General features: G+C 38.7%; 1 protein-coding gene across 1 annotated transcript in view; it reads right to left on the minus strand.

The window, feature by feature from the left end:
• The window catches only part of TANGO6 (transport and golgi organization 6 homolog), a 176,201-nt gene that overhangs the window by 134,938 nt on the left and 16,827 nt on the right, over positions 1-24,436 (minus strand). The window contains exons 4-7 of the mRNA XM_082862666.1: positions 24,134-24,275; positions 18,146-18,282; positions 15,733-15,895; positions 12,438-12,520 (exon numbers count right to left, since the gene is read on the minus strand). Coding sequence (XP_082718792.1) covers positions 12,438-12,520; positions 15,733-15,895; positions 18,146-18,282; positions 24,134-24,275 — 525 coding nt within the window. The remainder of the gene's footprint in view (positions 1-12,437; positions 12,521-15,732; positions 15,896-18,145; positions 18,283-24,133; positions 24,276-24,436) is intronic.

A 24,436-nucleotide genomic window follows, 5' to 3' on the forward strand; every position in this document is an offset into this window, starting at 1 on the left:
AGAGAAGCCACCACAATGAGAAGACCACGCACCGCCATGAAGAGTAGCCCCCGCTCACCACAACTAGAGAAAGCCCGCGCGCAGCAACAAAGATCCAACGCAGCCAAAAATAAATTTAAAAATAATAATAAAGGAATCCCACTGTTACTGCTTTTATAAAGCAAACAATAACTACCACTTATTGCATGTCCACTTAAGAATGAACCAGGTATTCAGCTAAACATTTAATATACAATCAATTCTCCCAAGAGTCTTGCAAGTTAAGCATTTTATTCTTATTCTAAAACTTTGGAAAACTGAGGATCAGAAAAGCTATGTTAGTTGAGCAAAGGTAAACTGTCAGTAAATGACAGGGCCAGGATGAAGCCAGATCTGTCTGACATAAAATCCATGCACAATCCATAGAGAAAGAAAGTGGACTAGCAGTTGTCAGGGCTGAAGGGAGGAAGAAATGAGGACTGAATGCCTAATGGGTATGGGGTTTCCATTTGGAGTGATGAAAAAAGTTCTGGAACAACAGTGATGATGGCTGTGCAACACTGTAAATGCCACTGAATTATACACTTTAACATGGTTAAAATGTTAATTTTATGTTATGTCTATTTTACCACAATGTAAAAAAGAGCAAAGCATGTACCCCATGGCCTCCCAATACTAACCTCCTGCTGTACATAATAATATTTTTATTTCTTCAATCCCTAACTTTATCCCTGCTGTCGCCCCTCAGATTCAGTGGATCCCAGCTTGTCAGACTATTAATGACCCTATTCCTGTGACCTCTGCCAGGTAGGGCTGAAGTTCCCAGTGGCACCATGGACAGCACTCCTGTGCAGCCTCCTCTTCCTCCTACTGAGAGTCTTATATAGCTCCTTTCTACCAAGTCTTCCGGTAGCTCTCCAGGGTCACAGTTTAGCCAGTTCTTTCCAACGACAGTCCCCTCCTTCTAATCTCTTGCCTCACATTAAACTCAGATGCAGGTTAACAGTTTGGTCTGCACCTGACATCTAACATTACCCGCTGTTTATACTCCCAAAGTGGAATCTGGTCACTTTTCCCTTAATGTGGATTGCCCCACATCATTGACTTGTATCTGGAGTTTAGTGACCCATAAAGGGACATGGGAGGCTGGACTGATTCAGTCAATGCTGCACTGTGATCTCTTGGTGCCAGCACTGACAATGACCAAATACCCCAGAAAAAAAGAATCTTCCAATGAAGTCATACCACATACGGAAAAAACTGTTGGGGCTAGTTCCTCTCAGTTTCCTGCACACTAGGCTGGTGACAGTACCGACTGAAGAAGCAGTGAAGGCACAATAGGTAAGTTGTTCCTGCCCCACTGAGGGGAGGGCCTGCCTGCCCCGCCTCTGGGCCCTAACACCCAAGTGTTGTGGAATTTCTTTGGACTCTGCTTATGTGCAGTCTCTTTCCACAACAGTGAGAGGCCCGCGTAACGCAAAAAGAAAAAAAAAATGAATGAACAAAGCAGACTGACTGCTGTTTACTTTCTCAAAAGTTCTACTTTTGTGGGGAAGTTACAATGCCCTATTTTCATTTTTTCTTTAAAAAAAAAAGCTGCAACTAGAAGTTATCAATCAATGCAAATTAACTGAACAGAATCACAGAACTTCAGCCATGGAAGGGAGAGCAGACTGAACAATAGAAGATTTGATTTTATTATATTGGCTTGTTCAGCATCTGTCTTCAGTGTCTGGAGGACTGAGTTTCTCTGGAAAGATTGACTGGAAATTTGAATTTAAGAAGAAAGGAAAAACCCAGAGGAATCAAAATGGTCAAAAGTATTAAGAATAGGACTTCCTGGTGGCGCAGTGGGTAAGACTCTGTGCCCCCAATGCAGGGGGCCCAGGTTCAAGCCCTGGTCAGGGAACTAGATCCCGCATGAATGCTGCAACTAAGAGTTCACATGCTGCAACTAAAGATCCCGCATGCCACAACAAAGATCCCGTGCCCCAACTAAGACCTGGTACAGCCAAAATAAATAAACAAATATACATATATATATATATATTTTTTTATAAAGTATTAAGAATAAATACGTGTTTCTGGTTCAAAGCAAACAAAACCGAAAGCAGCCCTCATGTGCTCATTTCATAGACTCCCATTATATTGTCAAACACATCCCTTAGAGACCGCTGCAAAGTCACCGAAAGAGCACTGGGAAGTCAGGAATCAGGAAACGTGGGTGTAAACTTTGTTTCTGCCACCTATGTGGTTGCCCAAATCCACACATTAAATGAGTGAACAGGGATAAGACATTTAAACCGCTCTAGGTCCCAGTTTCCTCATGGATAATATAATGTAGGCGTTAAGCTTTTAGCATAAGGACCAATTAAGATAATTCACGTTAAGGGCTTCCCTGGTGGCGCAGTAGTTGAGAGTCCGCCTGCCAATGCAGGGGACACAGGTTCGTGCCCCGGTCCGGGAAGATCCCACACGCCGCGGAGCGGCTAGGCCCGTGAGCCATGGCCGCTAAGCCTGCGCATCTGGAGCCTGTGCTCCGCAACGGGAGAGGCCACAGCAGTGAGGCCCGCGTACCACACACACACACAAAAAAAAGATAATTCACGTTAAAATATTTTGTAAAATATATAGCCATATGCAAATGTTAAGTTTATTCCTAAATATTCTTGTTGATGCTACTGTGAATGGAATAGTTTTCTTAATTTATGGCCTTATCTTCTGCAGGGATGTACATGTATGGAAATACAAACATGATGAGCCTATTCAGAATCAAGCTGACTAAATCCTAACATTGAAATTCAATACAGGCTGGAACTTGATTCTACCCCAGTTAAAGATTAAACTAGTCAAATGCTGCCTTCTAAAATATCCCAGTGATCCTTTTGACAGTAGTGTTCTAGAACTTCTAATGCACTTACTGAGTTTAATTAAGACTTAGGAGAAGCGAACCAGGCAAGTTTTACTTAATACAGTATTTTGTACTGTGCATGCTTTCAGAGCATAATGCATAAAACAGTCTTAAAAAAAAAGTTTCCCTGAACCAAAAAGGAACTGACAGTTGTTTGAGCACCTTTTAAAGAACGCAATGACCCGGGCTTCCCTGGTGGTGCAGTGGTTAAGAATCTGCCTGCCAATGCAGGGGACACAGGTTGGAGCCCTGGCCCGGGAAGATCCCACATGCCGTGAAGCAACTAAGCCTGTGTGCCACAACTACTGAGCCTGAGCTCTAGAGCCCGCAAGCCACAACTACTGAGCCCATGTGCCACAACTACTGAAGCCAGCACGCCTAGAGCCTGTGCTCTGCAACAAGAGAAGCCACAACGAGGAGCCCGCGCACCGCAACGAAGAGTAGCCCCCGCTCACCGCAACTAGAGAAAGCCCATGTGCAGCAACGAAGACCCAACAAAGCCAAAAATAAATAAATAAATTTATTAAGAAAATAAAGAAAGAAAGAATGCAATGAGTCTAACAAAAGTTACCTTATTCAACCACCCGACAACTCAAGTGACACATTTAAGTCACCTAAAGTCCCATGGATAGTCAACCCTGGAGCCAAATTCCAATCTAGGTCCATCTGACTCAAAAGGCCAAGTGCTTTTCACTACACTATACCACAGAATCTGAACTGCAGCATTTAGAAAATCTAATGCTTAAATCTCACACATCCTTGAAGGATACTTTTTTTATTCCTTTGCATGTTATTCAAAGTCACAGTTCAACAGGAGATGGAAACATCCAGAAAGAATGATTGCCTTTAGGGAGGGTCCACAGGTGAGAGGGAGACTAACTTTTCACTGTAGAGCCTTTGGCACTTATTAAATTTGTACCATGTGCAAATATTATCTTTTCCAAACAGAGTGAGAGAAAGAGAGAGAGAAGGGAATGTTGGACCCGGGACCAGCACTGTCACTCACTAGTGTGATTTGGGACAAGTCACTTCACAATCTTTTGGATTTTGTTTCCTTTACTGTAAAATGAGGGATTAATTTGTCAAAACCCAAAGAATGTACCACATCAAAGGTGAACCTTAATGTAAACTATGGACTTACAGCGATATTGACATGTCAACATAGGTTCACAAACCGTGACAAATACACCGTCCAGTGTGGGATGCTGATAGTGGGAGAGGCTGTGCACATGTGGGGGCAGAGAGTAGAGAGGAACTCTCTCTACTTCCCACTCAATTTTTCTGTGAACCTAAAACTGCTCTAAAAAATAAAGTCTATTTAAAAAAATGAAGGATTATACTAAATTATTTCTAAAGTTCCTTCCAGCTCTAAGATTGTATTATTCTAATTTACTCTACACAAATAATTAAAAATTCGGAAGGAGGAGTCAACTGGTCAATCTGACAGAGAAACTTTATTTAGAAATTCATTAAGATTAGATGGGGGAAAAAAAAAAAAAGATTAGATGGGGGGAAAAGACGTGAATAATCAAGGTCAAGATTTCCTAAACCTGGAAACAGAGAGCGAAAATGGAAATGAGAATGTAGAAAATAAACTCATTAGGTACCTTCTAGCCTTTCCTATCCTAAAATTTCTTCTGCCTTTAGGGAGTCTTGGGCAAGTACTGTGAGGAATACTAAAAGGCAACATCTCTCCACCCCCACTGTCGAATTCTGGCCATTCCTCTTAAGAGCAAGAAAATATCCAAATCAGAAAGAACTGGAATTCTTTTACCCTGCCCTACCCAGAACCAGTCTCTATGCAATATGGGCCTCTCTTCACCTCTGTAGGCAAAGAAAAAAACACGACTCCCTCTCATACCAGGGAGGACAAAAGAATATAAACATTCTAGAGATTAGGTCCCAGACACTCAGAGGCAAAGGAGACAGAATGGGAAGCCACTGGACTAAAAGCTATTTGAGCAGCATATGCCCTTTTTGGCTTACATAATTTTACCAGAAATAAGGTACACACATAGAAATGACAAGAATTATTTATGCAGATGAAGTACAAGTGGCTATGCCAAGTTTTCATTTCAATTCGACTAGCATTTGTATATATACCTGTACTGCTGAGAACTTTCCACCTGGCCCACCAGAGCCACACTGCTCTATTCCCTGCTGTATGTGAAGGATGCAAGTGTAAAAAGCCCTTCCCTTGTCATTGTTCCTGCCATAAAATTTTCATTCAGAGAGCTGAGAGTTTATTCCTTTAAATACCAAAATGTACTTATATTTTAACAATTTTGGAAGGAAATATTTCTAAAATGAATTATATGCAATCCCTTCCTTCTTAAACAAAGTATACTGAACACAGTGGTCCCAACATACTTTGCTTTTCAACTGATTATGCCCTTTGGGGGTATTTTTTCTGTCTCTTTGCTTGGTCCTCTCTGCTCCTGTCATTGTGCCTTAGTTAGTCTAACTAACTTCTAATTTGTTACTTCTAATTCTGCTATGGTCTTAAAAATCAGATAACCAGTCTGACCAGGACTGTGTATAAAGCAAAGAAGAAACTGGCTCTGAGGACTAAGGGGCTCTGCAGTTAGACTGAGAAGGCAGCCAGATGGACAGCTGTCATAACACAGGTGACATGGGGTGTTAAATTGGAAATGTCAAGTGAAGCACCAAGATAAAATAGACTTAAAACTCCAAAGTAAGACACCAGACTATGATGAGATCAAGACTATAAAAACTCCTCATTCAGAAAGAGGGTAGAGAAGATCAAAGGTGTGGAGGCTGAGAAGAGACTGATGAGGAGGATTTCTTTAGAGAAAGCTGCTGGTCAGAGTGAGTCCAATCCCACAACCCACCAATGATAAAAAGACAACCCAATTTAAAAATAGGCAAAAGGGGCTTCCTTGGTGGTGCAGTGGTTAAGAATCCGCCTGCCAATGCAGGGGACACGGGTTTGAGCCCTGGCCCAGGAGGATCCCACATGCTGCAGAGCAACTAAGCCCGTGCACCACAACTACTGAGCCTGTGCTCTAGAGCCTGTGAGCCACAACTACTGAGCTCGTGTGCCACAACGACTGAAGCCTGGCGCCTAGAGCCCGTGCTCTGCAACAAGAGGAGCCACCGCAATGAGAAGCCCATGCACCGCAACAAAGAGTAGCCCCCGCTCACCACAACTAGAGAAAGCCCGTGCGTAACAACGAAGGCCCAATGCAGCCAAAAATAAATAAATAAAATTAATTTTTAAAAATTTTTAAAAAATAAAAATGGGCAAAGGTTCTTAACAGAAATTTCTCCAAGGAAGACATCCAAATGGCCAATAAGCACATGACAGGCTGTTCAACATCATTAGTCATTAGGGAAATGTAAATCAAAGCCACAAGGAGATATTACTTTACTCCCACTAGGAAGGCTATTTTTTAAAAAAGGATGATAACAAACGTTGACCATAATCTGGATAAACTGGAATTATCATATATTGCTGGTGGGAATGTAGAATGGTGTGGCCACTTTAGAAAATGATCTGGCAGTACCTCAAAAGGTTAAACATAGAGTTACCATATGATCCAGCAATTCCACTCCTATGTATACACCGAAGAGAAATGACAACATACATACACACAAAAACCTGTACATGAATGTCCACAGCAACACTGTTCATAACACTCCAAAATGTGGAAACAACACAAATTTCCATCAGCTGATAAATAGGTAACAAAATGTGATATAACCATAGAACAGAACACCATTTGGCATTAAAAGGTATGAAGTACTGCTTCATGATAAAATACGGATGAATCTTAAAAACACTGAAGAGCCAACTACAAAAGACCACATATTATATGATTTCATTTATATAAAATGTCCAGAATAGGCAAATCTACAGAGACAGAAAGTATATTAGTGGTTGCCTAGGGCTGGGGGCAAAGTGGAGAGGATGGGAGGTTACAGCTAATAAGTATGGAGTCCTTTCAGGAGGGATAAAAATATTCTAAAATTAGATTGTGGTGATGGTTGCACAACACTGTGAAATACCAAAAACACTGAACTGAGCACTTAAATGGGTGAATTGTGAGGTATGTGAGTTCCATCTCAATAAATCTGTTAAAAAGAAAAGGAGAGAGAGAGAGAGAACACCAGAGCTGGAAATGTTCCCAAATGCCTCTCTAAAATTAAAACACCCTCTTGTACCCTCTTGTTACCGAGTGAGTTGCTGGATCAATTCAACCATCCCAGATGTTTTCCTTATTTCCTGCCTTTGAGCTGTACTCTATAATTTAGTATTAGCAGAAAGTTAATAAAGACAACATACTCTTTGTTGCTAAATTCTACACAATGTTTACCATTTTCCTCCAACGTACACATTTCCTCTGTTTTCCCTCTGCAGCTGAGCTGCCAAAACCTTGTAGAGAGAATAAACTTCTACACCCCTTCCTGCTTTCAAGACAGTCCCAGCCCTTGTGCAAAACCAAGTGTCTACAGCAAACTAATGTTTTGCTTGTCTCTCCAGGAGGTTTTTAATTCATTAAACTGTTCACCGAACAATGAGGGTTTTTCCCGCCTTATGGGGGGCAACAATAGGAGAAATGGCAAGGACTATTTCTCAATCTCTCTGATTTTTAGAGGCTAATTCACTTGCCAGAAAGAAGTTGTTTTGCTTTCCTTTCCTCCTAAAAGCAATTTATTGACATCCACCTAACACTATGAGGGGTTTGTACCAAAGTTTAGACAAAATTAGTCCTACTCCTACCAGCACTTTCAAGTCTTTCTAACATTCCACACCTGGCTATTTTACAATTTTTCATCATGATATTTCTTAGATGGAACATGACTGAAGATAACCTTTCTAAAAGTTATTTGGGCTTTATTCTCTAATTCAGAAAGTTTGCTTTCTAGATTGTTCTGTATAATTCCTTGTCTTCACATTATCTGAAAAGTCCCTGCCTACCAACAGGTAGAACAAGATATAAGAACTTTCTTTTCGTAAGTCTCTAAAATGAAGCGTTAAAAAATAAAAACAGCATTATAGCCACTAAGTCATCAGGTCCTGTTTTATCTATGAACAATTTAATTCTACACTTGTGTGCCAGGTCAACATTGTAAAGGGTGTACTCTGGTTTTTTTAACAGCAAAATTAAAGGGTAGTAAATACCCAACTTTTAGTAAAAAGTGAGTGCTACTGAGAATGAGTTTTGAATTTTTAAGCAGCATATATTTATATCTACAAATTTATTAGTATCATACATAAAGCTTAAACCAAACCAGAACAAAAGCTCTTTCTTATCTGAAAGAACATGATTTAAGATTTACTTTACACCCTCATACACTGCTGGGGGCAAAGTAAAATGGTGCAACCCCTTTGAAAATGATCTGACAGTACCTCAAATGGTTAAACATAGAGTTACCATATGATCCAGCAATTCCACTCCCAGGTATATACCCAGAAGAAATGAAAACATATGTACACAAATAACTTGTACACAAATGTCCATAGCAGCATTATTCATAATAGCCCAAATGTAGAACCCAAATGTCCATCAAATGGTGAATGGATAAACAAAATATGGTAAATACTTATAACAGAATACTATTCAGCAATAAAAAGGAGTGAAGTACTGCTTCATGCTACAATCGAGATGAACCTTTAAAGCATCATGTTAAGTGAAAGAAGCTAATCACAAAAGACTACATATTGTATGACTCCATTTATATGCAATGTTCAGAATAGGCTAATCTATAGAGACAGAAAGTAGATTAGTGGCTGCCTAACGCTGGGATGTGGGGAGTGGTGTGGGTTTCTTTTGGGGTAATGAAATGTCCTAAAGTTGAATGTGATGACAGCTGCACAAATCTGTGAATATACTAAAAGGCCACTGATTCACACACTGTAAATGGGTAAATGTACGGCACATAAAATATATCTCATGAAGTTGTCTAAAAAAGATTTACTCTACATCCAAATGTCCATCAACTGATGACAAATAAACAAAATATGTATATATTCATAAAATGAAATATTACTTACAATAAAAAGGGACAAAATATTGATACATGCAACAACCTGGATGAACCTCAGAAACATGATGCTAAGAGGGAGAAGCCAGTCACAAAAGAACACTTATTGCATGAGTCCCTCATATAAAATATCCACAAAAGGCAAATCCATAGAGATACAGAGCAGGTTAGTAGTTGCCTGGGGATTAGGTGTGGGACCAAGGAGTGACTATAAATAGGCACAATGGATCTTTTTGGGGTGATGGAAATGTTCTAAAACTGTAAGGTGGTGATAGTTTCACAACTCTGTAAATTTCCTGAAAAAGCACTGAATTGTATACTTAAAACATTATTTTTTGATCTGTAAAGTCTATTTCAATAAGGCTGTTTTATTAAAAAAAGATTTATTTTAAAAATATTTTAAAGAGGCAAATAACTCAAGTATTAAAATGGGTAAAAAACAAATGAACAGGCAAGTTAAAGAAGAGAATATATGAATGAACCAAAAGACAAAAAAAGTTCAACGTCACTAGTAATAAGAGAACTAACTGCTAACCAAAACCACAATGCACCTAACAGATAGACAAAACTCCCTGAAAAAAACTCAAATGTCTACCAAGAGAAGAATAAACAAATAAATGATGATATAGTCATAAAACAGAATAATATCTGGCAGTAGAAATGAAAGGATTAAAGTTAGATATATTACAATGCCATTTAAATAAAATTTAAAATCATGCACAACAATACTAAAAACAGATTAAGGAATAATAAATACAAATTTAGGATCGTGGTTCCCATTGGGTGAGGAGCAAGGGAAATGTGATCAGAGATGGGTTCACAGAGGATTTCAACTGAATTGGTAATGTGTAATTTTTTAAGCTGAGTGGTGGGTACATGAGTGTTTTATTCTTCATTTTTTATTTGGTTTGTTTGAACCATTTCATAACAAACTAAAATTTAAAAATTTACTCTAGGGCTTCCCTGGTGGCGCAGTGGTTGACAGTCCGCCTGCCGATGCAGGCGACACGGGTTCGAGCCCCAGTCCAGGAAGATCCCACATGCTGTGGAGCGGCTGGGCCCGTGAGCCATGGCCGCTGAGCCTGCGTGTCCGGAGCCTGTGCTCCGCAACGGGAGAGGCCACAACAGTGAGAGGCCCATGTACCGCAAAAAAAAAAAAAAAAAAAAAAAAAATTTACTCTAAAACGTTTAATTTACTGCCATAGAAAAGAAATAAGAAATGTGGAATAGAAATTTTTTAAGTATTGAAATATAATTCACATACCATAAAATTCACTCTCTAAAATGTACAGTTCAGTGGTTCTTATTATATTCACAAAATTGCACAACCATCACCACTATCTAATTCCAGAACATCTTCCTTACCTCAGAAAGAAACCTCATTCCCACTATCAGCCACTCCCAACTCCCCAGCCTCAGCCACTAGCAATCACTAATCTACTTTCTGTGCCCATGAATTTGCCTATTCTGAACATTTCATTTAAATGGAATCATACAATGGGTGGTCTTTTGTGTCTAGCTTCTTTAAACATTAAAAAAATCATAATTTTAAACTGTTTATCCATTTGCCTCTGTGCATTAAACAGAAGCAGCATCACCAACTTTCCTCAGTGTTAGTGGGCAGAATGACAGTGGTCCCCTCCTGTGGCCCTTGGCAGACCAGTTCCATGTGGCTCACCAGGGTCGCAAGGGATGGGGAGGGTCCCAAGGGATGGGGAGTTTCCCCAACTCAGAGGGGCTGACTGTGAGGTCTCTTCCAATCACCCCTTCAGTGTGTGGTGACGAGTCTCGGGTGCCTGTCTACGTGGACTTATAGATGGTAGTATCCGGTTATAATCAAAGGGCCCTCACAGAATGAACAAGGGGCTTAAGCTTCCTGCCAAGAACCAGCCGGCTGAAGAGGCCAAAGATGCAAACATAGGGGAGGGTGTGGCAACGAGGGGACGGCAACACTGACAGTGCTTGCTCCCCTACAAGTGCTTCAAGTTACTGGTAAAACCAATGACCAACTAGGATCGGCAAAAATTAGACACTGCCAAGAACACTAATGAAATATAAATTTAAGAACATTACAGAAACCATGAACTGTGGCCCCAGGGCCACTGTACACCTAGGTACACAGAGTGATTAGCAACAGATTCTTTTCATCTGTATTTAATATGTACTTAGCATTCCCTTTTGTACACTATACTGCAGTTTACGTTAAGATATACCTAAATAGGAAAAAAAAAAGTGTTCATCCATGTTGAAACGTGTATCCATACTTTATTCCTTTTTACAGATGAAAAATATTCCATTATATGAACATATCACATTTGTTAATTCATTCATCAGTTGACAGACATCTCAGTTGTTTCCACATTTTGGCTATTATGAATAATGATGCTATGAACATTTGTGTACAGGTTTTGTATGAGTATGTTTTCACTTCTCTATAACTAAGAGTGGAATTGTTGAGTCATATGATAACTCTATGTTTAACTTTTTAAGGAACTGCCAAACAATATATTCCCAAAGTGGCTGTACCTTTTTACATGAAATATAATTCTAAAAGCTGTTTATTCTTGTAAATGTTTTTAATAGTAAAATATTATTATAAATGTATTGAGGGACTTCCCTGGTGGCGCAGTGGTTAAGAATCCACCTGCCAATGCAGGGGACACGAGTTCGAGTCCTGGTCCGGGAAGATCCCACATGCCACAGAGCAACTAAGCCCATGTGCCACAACTACTGAGCCTGTGCTCTAGAGCCCGCGAGCCACAAACACTGAGCCCGCATGCCACGACTACTGAAACCCGTGCACCTAGAGCCCGTGCTCCTCAACAAGAGAAGCCACCGCAATGAGAAGCCCACACACTGCAACGAAGAGTAGCCCCCGCTCACCGCAACTAGAGAAAGCCTGCGCACAGCAACGAAGACCCAATGCAGCCAAAAATAAATCAATAAATTTTTAAAAAATGTATTGAAATAAACTTTAAAGAAGAATATTTACCCCAGTGCCATCTGGGCTTAACACAATGGATTTCATTTTTGTCTAAAAATATGTATTTCATATATATTTATAAGATTGCAATCATAGAGAACATATAATTTATATAAATATTTTTTCATTTTCAGTATATATTTCGGAAGTCATTTCTATGACTCATTTATTCCAACTTCTTTATGATGATGATTCTATTAAAAAATTATAAAGTAGATTCAATATTATCATACAGTAAATTTTAGGAAGCCTACAGTATTGCAAATTCCTTTGTCAATTCCTTCAAAGACACACTTTCATCAGTGGCATGTGTCACTTAGAGAATCTGAACTGTTTAAGATTCAGAGTAAATGATGAAATTGACAGAGTTTCAAAATGTATCAGTTTTTTCACTAACAACTTACAGTTTCCAGTTTTCAAGGTAAAAAGATTTTGATGGTTTGGAATTTAAGATTAGTTATTCCAATTCTTGAAGTACCAGTTTAAAAGGCAAAATTATTTTAAAAGACTAAGTACAAATATTAACTGAAAACACTAGTGACTCAAATTACCAACCTTATATACATCCTCAATACATCTACTAAGTTCTTCTTCTGTCACCAAAATGGTCCCTGGCACCATGTCACTCTCTGAAACCTCTAAGGAAAAAAAACAAAATTACCCACACTCAGCACCTCATTGAATAGAAGAAGCTGGGCCTAAGGAAAAAAGTTTTACTAGAAAGTTCAGGAAGTAACAGCTAAAATTAGAAAATCAACATAGTTACAATACAGTATCATTCAAATACAATATTTCACAGAATGTTTCATTGATTATAAACATGCATTGTTATTTTATGTATCACTAAGAAAGAAAAAAACACTGCCAAGTAACCTATGAAACATTATCACTTGGGATTTTAATTTTAAATTAATGAATGAAAAGTTGGACATTAAATTAAGTGAAAATGGCAGAATCAATGGTTGTGTCTGGGTGACTGGTACACAGGTGTTCATTATACTATTCTCTGTACATGTGTTTGAAAATTTCCCTTTAAAAAGTTTTAAGGGACTTCCCCGGCGGTCCAGTGGTTAACACTCCGAGCTTCCACTGCAGGGGGTACAGGTTCAATCCCTTGTCAGGGAACCAAGATCCCACATGCTGCTTGGTGTGGCCAAAAAAAAAAAAGTTTTAGAACAGAGCTTTTTAAAAAAAGTATTAAGAGAACTCTCCTAGATTTATTTTATACAGTATTGTTATATGTCATTTTTTTTTTCCTTTGTCCACTCCATGCAGCATGCAGGATGTTAGTTCCCCGACCAGGGGTCGACCCTGTGTCCCATGTAGTGGAAGTACGAAGCCCTAACCACTGGACTGCCAGGGAATTCCCTATCATTCTTGATACAAGCTAAATAATTGGAATAAACAGGATAAGGAATTAAAACTGCACATTAAGTGTCCAACTCTTCTGAAACATTTCAACACCATTACCGGTTATCTGTGTTTTGCCGTAATATATCGTTCTCTGTGCCACAGAGTACAGTGATGTGATATCCTTAAGAGTCCTCCACTTTACTATTGTCTTCAAGATTTTCTTCTAAGTCACTGACATCCATTCTACAAATTTTAACGCTCATTTGCAGGCACAACAATGCCACAATTGCTACCTGGCCAACAATGATCGTGAGATGGGCAATTAGAGTTGCTAAAATGTGAAAAAGATTTCGAAAATAAAATTTTTTTTTAATGATAAAAAGTGCATCTTGGAATTGATAAAATATGATAATTCATCATAATTGCCACATAGTCCTAAAAATGTGATGCAATATGAAAAACAAAATAAGAAAGCTTATACTTTAGAGATTGTTTTTCCAGGGGCAATGATGGGGTATATATATAAGATCAGTCATATTCTTACCCAATTCTTTTTGTTATCAATAGATTGTATACGCAAAACATGTAGCTGGTTACAGATATAACCTAACACATGAAAATGCAGGGTAAATAGGTGTCCAATAAATATTCTTTGAATGAATGAACAAGGCCCAGGACAAAAATAATTGACCCACAACTGGACTGAATCTAGGCGTCCCAAGCACAGTGCTCTAGACCAGGGGTCAAACTTGAACACACACTTGAATTACCAAAAGGGCCTTTTAAAACAGTGTTGGGTCCCACATCAGAGTTTCTAATTCAGTAGGTCTGTGGTGGAGCCCAAGAAGTTGTATTTCTAATAAATTCCCAGGTGATGCTGATGCTGCTAGTCCTGGGACCACACTTTGAGAACACACTCCAGACTAAAGGAAACACCTAGTCAGTCACAGAACAAGAAGATAAATAGATTAGTATTGAGGTATAGTCTTAACACATGAAATTAGATATAAATGCTAGGCCTTAATGACAAGGGCCAACAGAAATAATACTTCATTTTTTGAATCATTTTTTGAAGAAATACTAATTCTAGACTAGATTTTTATTAAATGTATAAAGGAATTTTAATTATTTATTCAAATACGTTTATCATGTCTGAATAATCACAAATTTCACTCCACCAAAGCTCAATCTCGTGCTTACTATGCACAAGAATTAGATTTTCTCCATTCTCACCCACCTAAACCCCTCTAAACACACTCAGAAAAATTTACACTGTAAATGACTTTTATACAAAGTCTACAACAGAACTAAATTGGGCTTAACCACAACATCAATTTTTCTCTTTATTTTTAACCTCAGAAAAGACTATATGGAAAGGTTTTTTTTTTACTCACTAAGAATGCTGAAATGATACTCTGTATCCCAGCATTAATCTCAATAAAGCATGAACACACACTGCGGGAAGTGCTGAAAATGTCAATCTTTTAACACATTAAAACTGGCCAAATCTGGGAAAATTTAAGCTTCAAAATGAATGATAGGAATGTTCAGTCACCCACTGAATAAAAAAAGAATCTATGAATGTGTATTGATACTTAAATAATTATTCTTTTAAAAAGAGATGAGGCAAGGAGAAAAGAAAAGCTCTTCCTTACAGAAGAATACCAACTAACAAATTAGAAACAATAAAAAAAATAGAAAGTCACCATTTTATGAGCAAAAATCATCAGTGGATACTAAACCACAGTATGAAGGACTGTTGGGAAACAGGATATTCACACTGTCTCATACATCTATCATCCCACAGATTATTATTAATTACAAAGGGAGGAAGGTATTTTTACAGTGGAGAAATCTGGTTGCCACCACTTTAATCAAACAGTCAAATTTAACATCACTAATAATGGAATAAACTAATAACATGTGCCCCTAATCTGATGGACTAAAAAAAAAAAAAACCTCATATGTAGTACTCCTGCCAAAATGTTAACCTGGATCTAATCAAGAGGAAACAATGAGACAAATACAAATTGAAGAACATTCTATAACCTGGGCTTCAAAAGTGTCAGAGTGAAAGACTATTAGGGATCTATTCTACATTACAGAAAACTAAAAAGACATAACAAGTAAATGCAATGTAATTTTTAAAAAACAGCTATAAAGGAAATTCTTGAGACAAATAAAAGATTTGAATAAAGTCTGTATATTCGACATCTGCAACTAACTCTCAAATGCTTCAGAAAAAAAATACGTATGTGTGTAGGAAGAGAGAAAGAGAAAGTGAACATGTCAAAATGTTAACTATGTGAAGTATATAGGGGTAGGACACTGCATTCTTCTTAGAACTTTTATGATGTGGATTTTTCAAAACAAAAAATTGGGGGAACAAAAAGTAAAATTAAAGACAATGAACTACCATAGACTTAAGTTATTTAAATCCAAAACACGGAAGAAGGTCCTTTAGAGGGACAGCGAACCACCAGACTTCCTTCTTTACCTGCTGTATTTAAACATCGATGAAGAGGAGCTAACACTGGCTGAAGTAAGTACTTTGCTGCCAGTTGTGGCTGTTCTCTTGACATAGTTATAAAGGTAGTGGTGGCAACTCTCTGAAATTGTAGTCCTGTCAATTTATCTTGAAAGTGAAATAAATCCAAAATCTAAAAGAAAAATTACATGAAGTAAATACCAGGCTCTTTGCAAGAAGCATTACATTAACTAAGAAGACAACACATTAATTTCTTTACGGCAAAAAATAAATTTACTGCAGTAACACTGATCCAATAGAAGTTTTTTTTTTTAATTTAACAACCCAGTGTCAAAGGGTATGAGAACTGAAGGAGCTGTGTTTTTATTAAAAAATTTTATCAGATTTATAAAATACGTGCTCATTGTAGGAAATTTGGAGAATACATTTTTAAGAAGAAAATTAAATCTTCCCAAATTACTATAAACATTTTGGGTGTATTTTTTTCCACTATGTTTCCTGTATAATTCTTTTTTCTTTTCAATTAAGGCCATACTTAATATTCAGTTTTGTGTATTGCTGAAACCTTCTCATACTGTTATAAATTCCTCAAAAATATTATTTCCAGATATTCAGTTTTTCCCCAAAATTTTGCTATGATAAATAGCAATTATGGGGTCAAGGTGTATAAATATATTCAGAATCTGAAGAGCCTGTCAGTTCTGAACAAAAGTCTACTTTATTCTCAAAAATAAACACTGATTTCTCGTGCTTGAGTTTAAGCACCCAACTGAAAAGCACATTCTGTTCCTGGCTTAAAACTGACTCTTGTACTTTTTGTAGACAGGAGACTCTTCTGTTCAAAAACTGTATGTGACCTCTGACACTGCCAAAGAGAGACTAAGTAAGATTAAAACCTATGACTTGATTTTATCATTTCCTTAAGTGCCCAAACTATAGCTACTAGTTTTGGAAAATATTTACTCATCATTGCAAATGATAACTTTATCCTGTAAGATAATTTATACTTAATATTTTCCAATATAAGATTTTGCATTGTGATATTTGTTCCCATGCATGCCTACCCATGAGAATCCTGCAGACCAGCATAACAACTGAATGACTTTCTTCACACTGTACTCCAAAAGGCATATCTTACATCTAAACGCATGGGGAGTGCTGACTAAGAACACTCCTTCCACACTTTCACCTAATCAGATTAACAAAGAAAAGTTTTGTAACACATTGCATAGGCAAAAGTGTGGGAAAACAGATACATAAATAATATCAATCAAAAATTTAAATACACATACCCTTTAAGCCAGTAATGTCAATTCTAAGAATTTTCCCTGTGATAATACTTGCACATAGGCAAGATTTATAGATATTAACTGGAACATAGTTTGTAACAGCAAAAGAATGGAAACAACTTAAATGTCCATTAATAGGAAGGTAGGTAGGGCTTCCCTGGTGGTGCAGTGGTTAAGAATCCGCCTGCCAATGCAGCGGACACGGGTTCGAGCCCTGGTGTGGGAAGATCCCACATGCCGCGGAGCAACTAAGCCCCTGTGCCACAACTACTGAGCCTGCGCTCTAGAGCCCGCGAGCCACAACTACTGAGCCCACGTGCCACAACTACTGAAGCCTGTGCACCTAGAGCCCATGCTCCACAACAAGAGAAGCCACCAAAATGACAAGCCTGCACACTGTAACAAAGAGTAGCCCCTGCTTGCTGCAACTAGAGAAAGCCCGTGCACAGCAATGAAGACCCAATGCAGCCAAAAATAAATAAATAAATTTATTTATTTATTTAAAAAAATAGGAAGCTAGTTAAATAAATTATGGTACATAATATGATGAAATACCTATGTACCCAAGAAAAAGAATGATGAAATGATCTCTAAGGTACACTGTTAAGTGAGAAAAGCAAAACTGAAAAACAGTGTGTGGAGCATGTTATCATTTGGATAAAAATTAGAATATATACACAGATATACACACATATAGTTGTATACACATGATACACAGACTACCTCTGCAAAATAAATAAGAAATTGGTACAGAGACGGGAGGGAGACTTACTTTTCCATTTACTCTTTTGTGCTTTTAAATTGTGTACCATGTTAATTTACCTTGTTTATTAAATACCTATTTTTTAAAAAACTAATAAAAAACACAGAAAAGATAATGAATATGATGAAACTGTAGTTTCATATGCCAGCTCTGAGAGCAAGCTAGTCAGTTATTAATGGTTAGGGGTTCTGAAACCTAACAGGTCAGTCTCTCCCACAGGTTTTTAATCAGTTATTAAGAAGGCCCCTCACTGAATAATAAACTTAAACATTATATTGTTTTTAACTCAATATCAGACGAACATTAAAAGTCCTCTTTTTATAAATAAGCAGATAATCCTCAAACAGTCAAAAGAAACAAAATGATTTACCTGGGGGCAGATATCTCTATAATAATCCTCTGGTGAAACAGACTGCTGGGGACAAGAGGCCAAAATCTTTGCAATCAGGTCACACTTCTTCCAATCGGCAGCTGTGGCCTCAGCATCACTCCCACCAGCCGCCCCGGCTGTCAGCAATGGATAGAGATATCAAAAACTCATCGCAGTTCACCACAGAAGGTCCTTAAAATTTACAGTAAAAACTATTTTTTCCCTACTGAAAGCTGTTAATTTCCTCTGTAAGATAAGCTATCCCTCCGTACTTTCCTTTTGATGTTGGTTTCTGCGAGGCTCAGAAAAAAGCAGCACTTAACCATTGTAATGATATTATTCATACGACTTGAACACTAGCTTCTTCTTAGTATTTATTACTTTTTAAATGATTAATATTATTATTCTGTCTCTTTATATACGTCATGTATTTCAAAGTGTCTTTTTTTTTTTTTTTTCTTTTGGCTGTGTTGGGTCTTTGTTGCTGCACACGGGCTTTCTCTAGTTGTGGCAAGCGGGGGCTACTCTTCGTTGTGGTGCGCAGGCTTCTCACTGTGGTGGCTTCTCCTGTTGCAGAGCACGGGCTCTAGGCATGCAGGCTTCAGTAGTTGTGGCACATGGGCTCAGTAGTTGTGGCTTGCTTGCGGGCTCTAGAGCGCAGGCTCAGTAGCTGTCACGCATAGGCTTAGCTGCTCTGCGGTGTGTGGGATCTTCCTGGACCAGGACTCGAACCCATGACTCCTGCACTGGCAGGTGGATTCTTAACCACTGCGCCAGCAGGGAAGCCCTCAAACTGTCTTAAACCAAAACTGTGGAGTAACAGGTCCCAAATTTACCTTACCATCTTAGATGATTAGAAAATGGGACAAAATACGTAAACAATGGTTTTCAGACACTGGACAACAAGCAGCCCAAGAACACTGAACCCTAAGAGAATGGAAGCAAAAAAGTGAGTCCCATGAATACCCTAGTCTATTACCTAGAGAGAGTTTTGAGGCTACACCACAGCTAAGGAGAGCCCAAACGAAGCCTGCCACCTTGTTGAATTAAAGAAACACAGTTCAGAGTTCAGGGAGACCAAAACAGAATTTTCAGGGCAAAACACCAGAGAAGTGAAAGCTACACAAAGAGGGAGCTCCAGAGATCTGCAGGGGAATCCTCTCTCAAGTCTTTCATGGAGTATGATCTGTGTATGTGTGTGAGAAAAAAAACCCAAGGCAAGAACCACAGAAAGGAGTAGGGGGAACAATCCCCACAGTTCACACAGGGCTTGGAATAGTTTATGTTCCCATTAGTGAGCATGGGAAAGCCTCCTAATATACAGAATATCAGAAAGGTATTACCTTAGTAGTGGTGCCAAATTACCTTGGGTTAAAGGCTGCTTTAGACCCACAGTAACAAGGCTTAAAAGCCAGGATTGAAGGGCTCAAACTGATTCCAAGAAAATTAACTGCATCCCAGAACAAAACCCAACAAAGGAATACAACAAAATCTAGCACCCAACAAGGTAAAATTAAAACATCCAATATACATTAAAAAATTACCAGGAGGGCTTCCCTGGTGGCGCAGTGGTTGAGAGTCCGCCTGCCGATGCAGGGGACACGGGTTCATGCCCCGGTCCGGGAAGATCCCACATGCCGCAGAGCGACCGGGCCCGTGAGCCATGGCGGCTGAGCCTGCGCGTCCGGAGCCTGTGCTCCACAATGGGAGAGGCCACAACAGTGAGAGGCTCGCGTACCGCAAAAAAAAAAAAAAAAAAAAATTACCAGGCAAGGGACTTCCCTGGTGGCGCAGTGGTTAAGAATCTGCCTGCAGGGAACATGGGTTCAATCCCAGGTCCGGGAAGATCCCACATGCTGCAGAGCAACTAAGCCCGTGCACCACAACTAATGATCCTGAGCTCTAGAGCCCACGAGCCACAACTACTTAGCCCACATGCCACAACTACTGAAGCTCACGTGCCTAGAGCCCATGCCCCACAACAAAAGAAGCCACTGCAATGAGAAGCCCATGCACCTCAATGAGTAGCCCCCGCTCGCTGCAACTAGAGAAAGCCCGTGCACAGCAACGAAGACCCAACGCAGCCAAAAATAAAATAAATAAATTTAAAAAAAAATTACCAGGCATATCCATTCAGTGAAATATTTTCAGTCATAAAAAGGAACAAAGGACTGATTCATGGTATAACATTATGCTAAGTGACTCAAACCAGACACCAAAGACCACATATTGCATGATTCCATTTGGATGAAATACCTAGAATAGGCAAATCCATCAAGACGGAAAGTAGATTAGTGCTTACAAAGGTTTGGAGGAGGGGAGAATGGGGAGTGATTGCTAATGGGTAAGAGGTTTTTTTTGGGGAATGATGAAAATGTTTTGGAATTAGATATTGGTGACGGTTACACAACTCTGTGAATATACTAAAAACCATTAAACTGTACTCTTTAAAAGAGTAAATTTTACGGTATGTGAATAACTTCTCAATTTAAAAAACCTACTAGGTATGCAAAGAAGCAAAAAGGAACATAACAAGAAGGAAAAATCAGTAAAAACAGACACATAAAAACAGAGGTGACAATTAGGAGACAAGGACATTAAACAGCTATTATAAACTTATTCTCTATTTTCAAAAAGGTAAAGAAAAGAATGATCATAATGAGGAAAGAAATGGAAGATATTAAAAAGACCCAAACTGAACCTCTAGTAATGAAAAACCTAATAAATGAGGGAAATTCCCTGGCGGTCCAGTGGTTAGGACTCTGCGCTCTCAGTGCCAAGGACCGAGGTTCAATCCGTGTTCAGGAAACTAAGATCCCACAAGCTGTGCAGCGCAGCCAAAAAAAAAAAAAAATCTGAAATGAAAAATATGGCAGATGGAATCAGCAGATTAGATACTGCAGAATAAAAGATTAATAAACTTGAACATGTAGCAATAGAAATTATCCAAAATGAAACACAGAGAGAAAAAGACTGAAAGAAATCAACAGAGAAACACTGTCTTTTAGGACAATATTAAGTATAATATTAGGTATAATTCAAATTCCAGAAAGAGAAAAGAAGGGAAGACAGAAAAAAAATATTTGAAGATAATGTCTGAGAAATTTCCAAATATGATGAAAACTATAAACCCTCAGCTCCAAGAAGCTTAAGAAAACTTAAGCAGAAAAAACATGAAGAAAACCACCCACACCAAGGCATATCATAATAAAATTTCTAAAAACCAGTGATAAACAGAAAAATCTTAAAAGCAGCTAGAAAAAAAAGGTGTATCAGATACAGAGGAACAAAGACAAAAATGACAGTAGACTTTGCATCAGAAATCATGCAAGCCAGAAGACAATGGAGTAACATCTTTAAAGCACTAAAAGAAAAAGCGATCAACCTAGAATTCTGTATCCAGCAAAAATATTTTCAAAAAAGATGGTGAAATAGGCTTTTTCAAACAAACAAGAGCTAAGGGGATTCATTGCCAGTAGATCTGCACTATAAAAAAGGTTAGAGTTCTTCAGGCAGAAGGAAATTTGAATTAAAATTTGGATCTACACAAAGAAACGAAGAACACCAGAAATGGCAAATATGCAAGTAAATATAAACTGCCTCAAATCATTGAGAATAAACCATATATATATTCATATATGAATAAGTAGCAAAATTAGGGTTCTAAGTTTCTTATAGAAGCTCCCCAATTTGCATGCCCTTGGGTGAAGTCTAAGCTTTCTCTGGAAAAAGAAGATGCAAGGACCTATCTGCATGTGACAACTTCTCACAGGTAACTGTTAATTTTCCATTTCATTGGTCCTAGAAGCCACTGCAGGCAGAACTGGGGAGGCAACATTACAGCCACTGCAGACCAAATCTACCAATGTCTGCCAACCACACTGACCTCACTTTTGTCTGACAGGACCAAGGTACATTGACCACCCCACAAATGGAAAGTCAAGATCGATTCTCTCTCTCCTCCCCCCTCCCTACATAACTAGCCCTTCATTAAGTTCTGGCAACTCTTCCCCTTAAATACGTCTTATATTCATTCATTTCTCTGCATTTCCACTGCCACCGCATTGATCCAAGCCACTGTGATCTCTCAGATGACTGCTTCTTCTTAACTGTTTTCCCCGCTTCTGCTCTTACTCAACCCATTCTTCACAATACATCCAGAAATATATTTCTAAAATGTAGATTTGATCCTGTCTCTCTCCTTAAAACCCTCCAGTGGTATCTCACTGCCCTCAGAATAAAGTTCAAAACCCTGAACTAGGCCTAAATGCCTCCATGATGTGGCTCCTGCCCACCCCTCCACCCTCATTTCACACCCCTCCCTCATCTCATACCACTTTCCCTGCACTCTCTACCGTCCCTGCTCTACCCATACTGAAATTTCCTCAAAAACACTGTTCTTTCCTATGTCAGTTCCTTCATACATGGATCCTCTCTAACTATACAGTCTTCCCTCACTCTTCAATGAACATATTCCTACTCAGCATTCAGGACTCAGTTTAAATGTTATTTCCATCAAAAGGCAATTAAGTTTGTGGTAATTTGTTACAGCAGCAATAGGAAATTAACGTGCAGGGGATACAGGAGACAAGGGACCAAATACAAAAGAAAGCCAAGGGGATCACCAGGAAAAAGGTGAAGGGAGATCCTAGGATGACAGCTTTGTGGAGGTAATTAGTCCAAATAACAGAAGACTCAGAGACAGAGATGTCTTCAAGAAGATAAAACGGATAGAATAGCTAACGTATTTGAATGTATTAAAAGGAGATTTAAACAACTGGGACACAGTCTGAAAACAGATTAGTGATAAGTACATACAAAACTAAGCAGACAAACAAAACAGATAGCTATTAACTCCAAGTACAAAAGTGTGTAAAAAAGTATACTACAGTAGCTCAGCTGTATATAATAATCACACAGAAGAGTATAAACACTGAATATTGATCTAACCAAAACTAAGATATGACTATAGGGCATCCCTGGTGGCGCAGTAGTTGAGAGTCCACCTGCCAATGCAGGGGACATGGGTTCGTGCCCTGGTCTGGGAGGATCCCACATGCCGCGGAGCTGCTGGGCCCGTGAGCCATGGCCGCTGAGCCTGCGCTCCGCAGCGGGAGAGGCCACAGCAGTGAGAGGCCAGCGTACCAAAAAAAAAGATATGACTATATTAAGGGGATGAGAAGTATGCTTGGGTGAATGATGGTAGGGTTGTGAAAGATAACAAAATCCTTTTTCACTGATGGTGAGTTGATAGATGATGCCTAAAACTGAAAAATTAAGAAAGTGCTATAACCGCATTATAGTTAGAAAAAAAGAGGTAAATACCAGAAGAAACCTGCTAAAAATGATCAAAGTGGTTGCTTCCGAGGATGGGAAATGGAGTGAAATGCTGCCAAGGACTGCTATTTTTCTCTAAAAGCCTTATAGACCCATCGACTCTTTAAATTATGTGCATGTATGATTTTGTTTAAAAATCAAAAAATATAAATTAAAAACTACTACCATACTTAACATGATAATGAACCTTCTTTCTATTAATGAGGACTAAAGGAATATAACTGTGGAAATGAATATAAAATTTCATCCCAAAGTTTGCATCTCTTGGGTATCTCCAGCTTCAGGAGAACTGTTTCGTATTTTAAGTCCTGAGGTGAAGTACTCTTAGCACCCTGACTCTTTTCCACAGAGAATTTCACATTTTCTATAGGGATTTACTTAAACTTTTTGTGCAATGTTTTCCTCTGATTGTGTAAGTTATTTGAAACAGTTGACAATATTAGTCAACAACATGAGCAGTGTATCACAACTATTTTTGGAAGAATGGCAAGAAAATGAGTTTCTTTGGAAAAGGAGCTCATTAAGGTTTAACCTCCTCACTCTCCACAAAGTCTAGTCTCCATCAGGTTTTACAGTCAAATGCTAAAGACCAATATTTCACTGTGACTCAAAGGAAAGTGGATACCAAAGTAACAAACATCTATTTCTTACCACCTGCTCCTTCCAAAATGCCCCGGACTACTGCCTGAACACCACTGGGTCTCATCAACCTTTCAGAGAGGAGCTGCCCACATAGACGCCGGAGCCAAGCTGGGGCCCGACACATAACTTGTGTCTTCCCATCCGTGTAGGACTGAAAAAGGAAGGGAAAGGTATGAACTGAATGTCAGTGTAACAGATACGTAGAAATTAAAAATATACAAATATACTGAGTCATACTGATGATTAACCGTATGCTATACAGACTTCAAAAGAGCAAAATTTTTCCCTTAAAAAAAAGATTCCTTTACAAAA

This window comes from Leucopleurus acutus (assembly GCF_964270905.1).
Source record: "Leucopleurus acutus genome assembly, chromosome: 20".
In the NCBI taxonomy this organism is placed as follows: domain Eukaryota; kingdom Metazoa; phylum Chordata; class Mammalia; order Artiodactyla; family Delphinidae; genus Leucopleurus; species Leucopleurus acutus.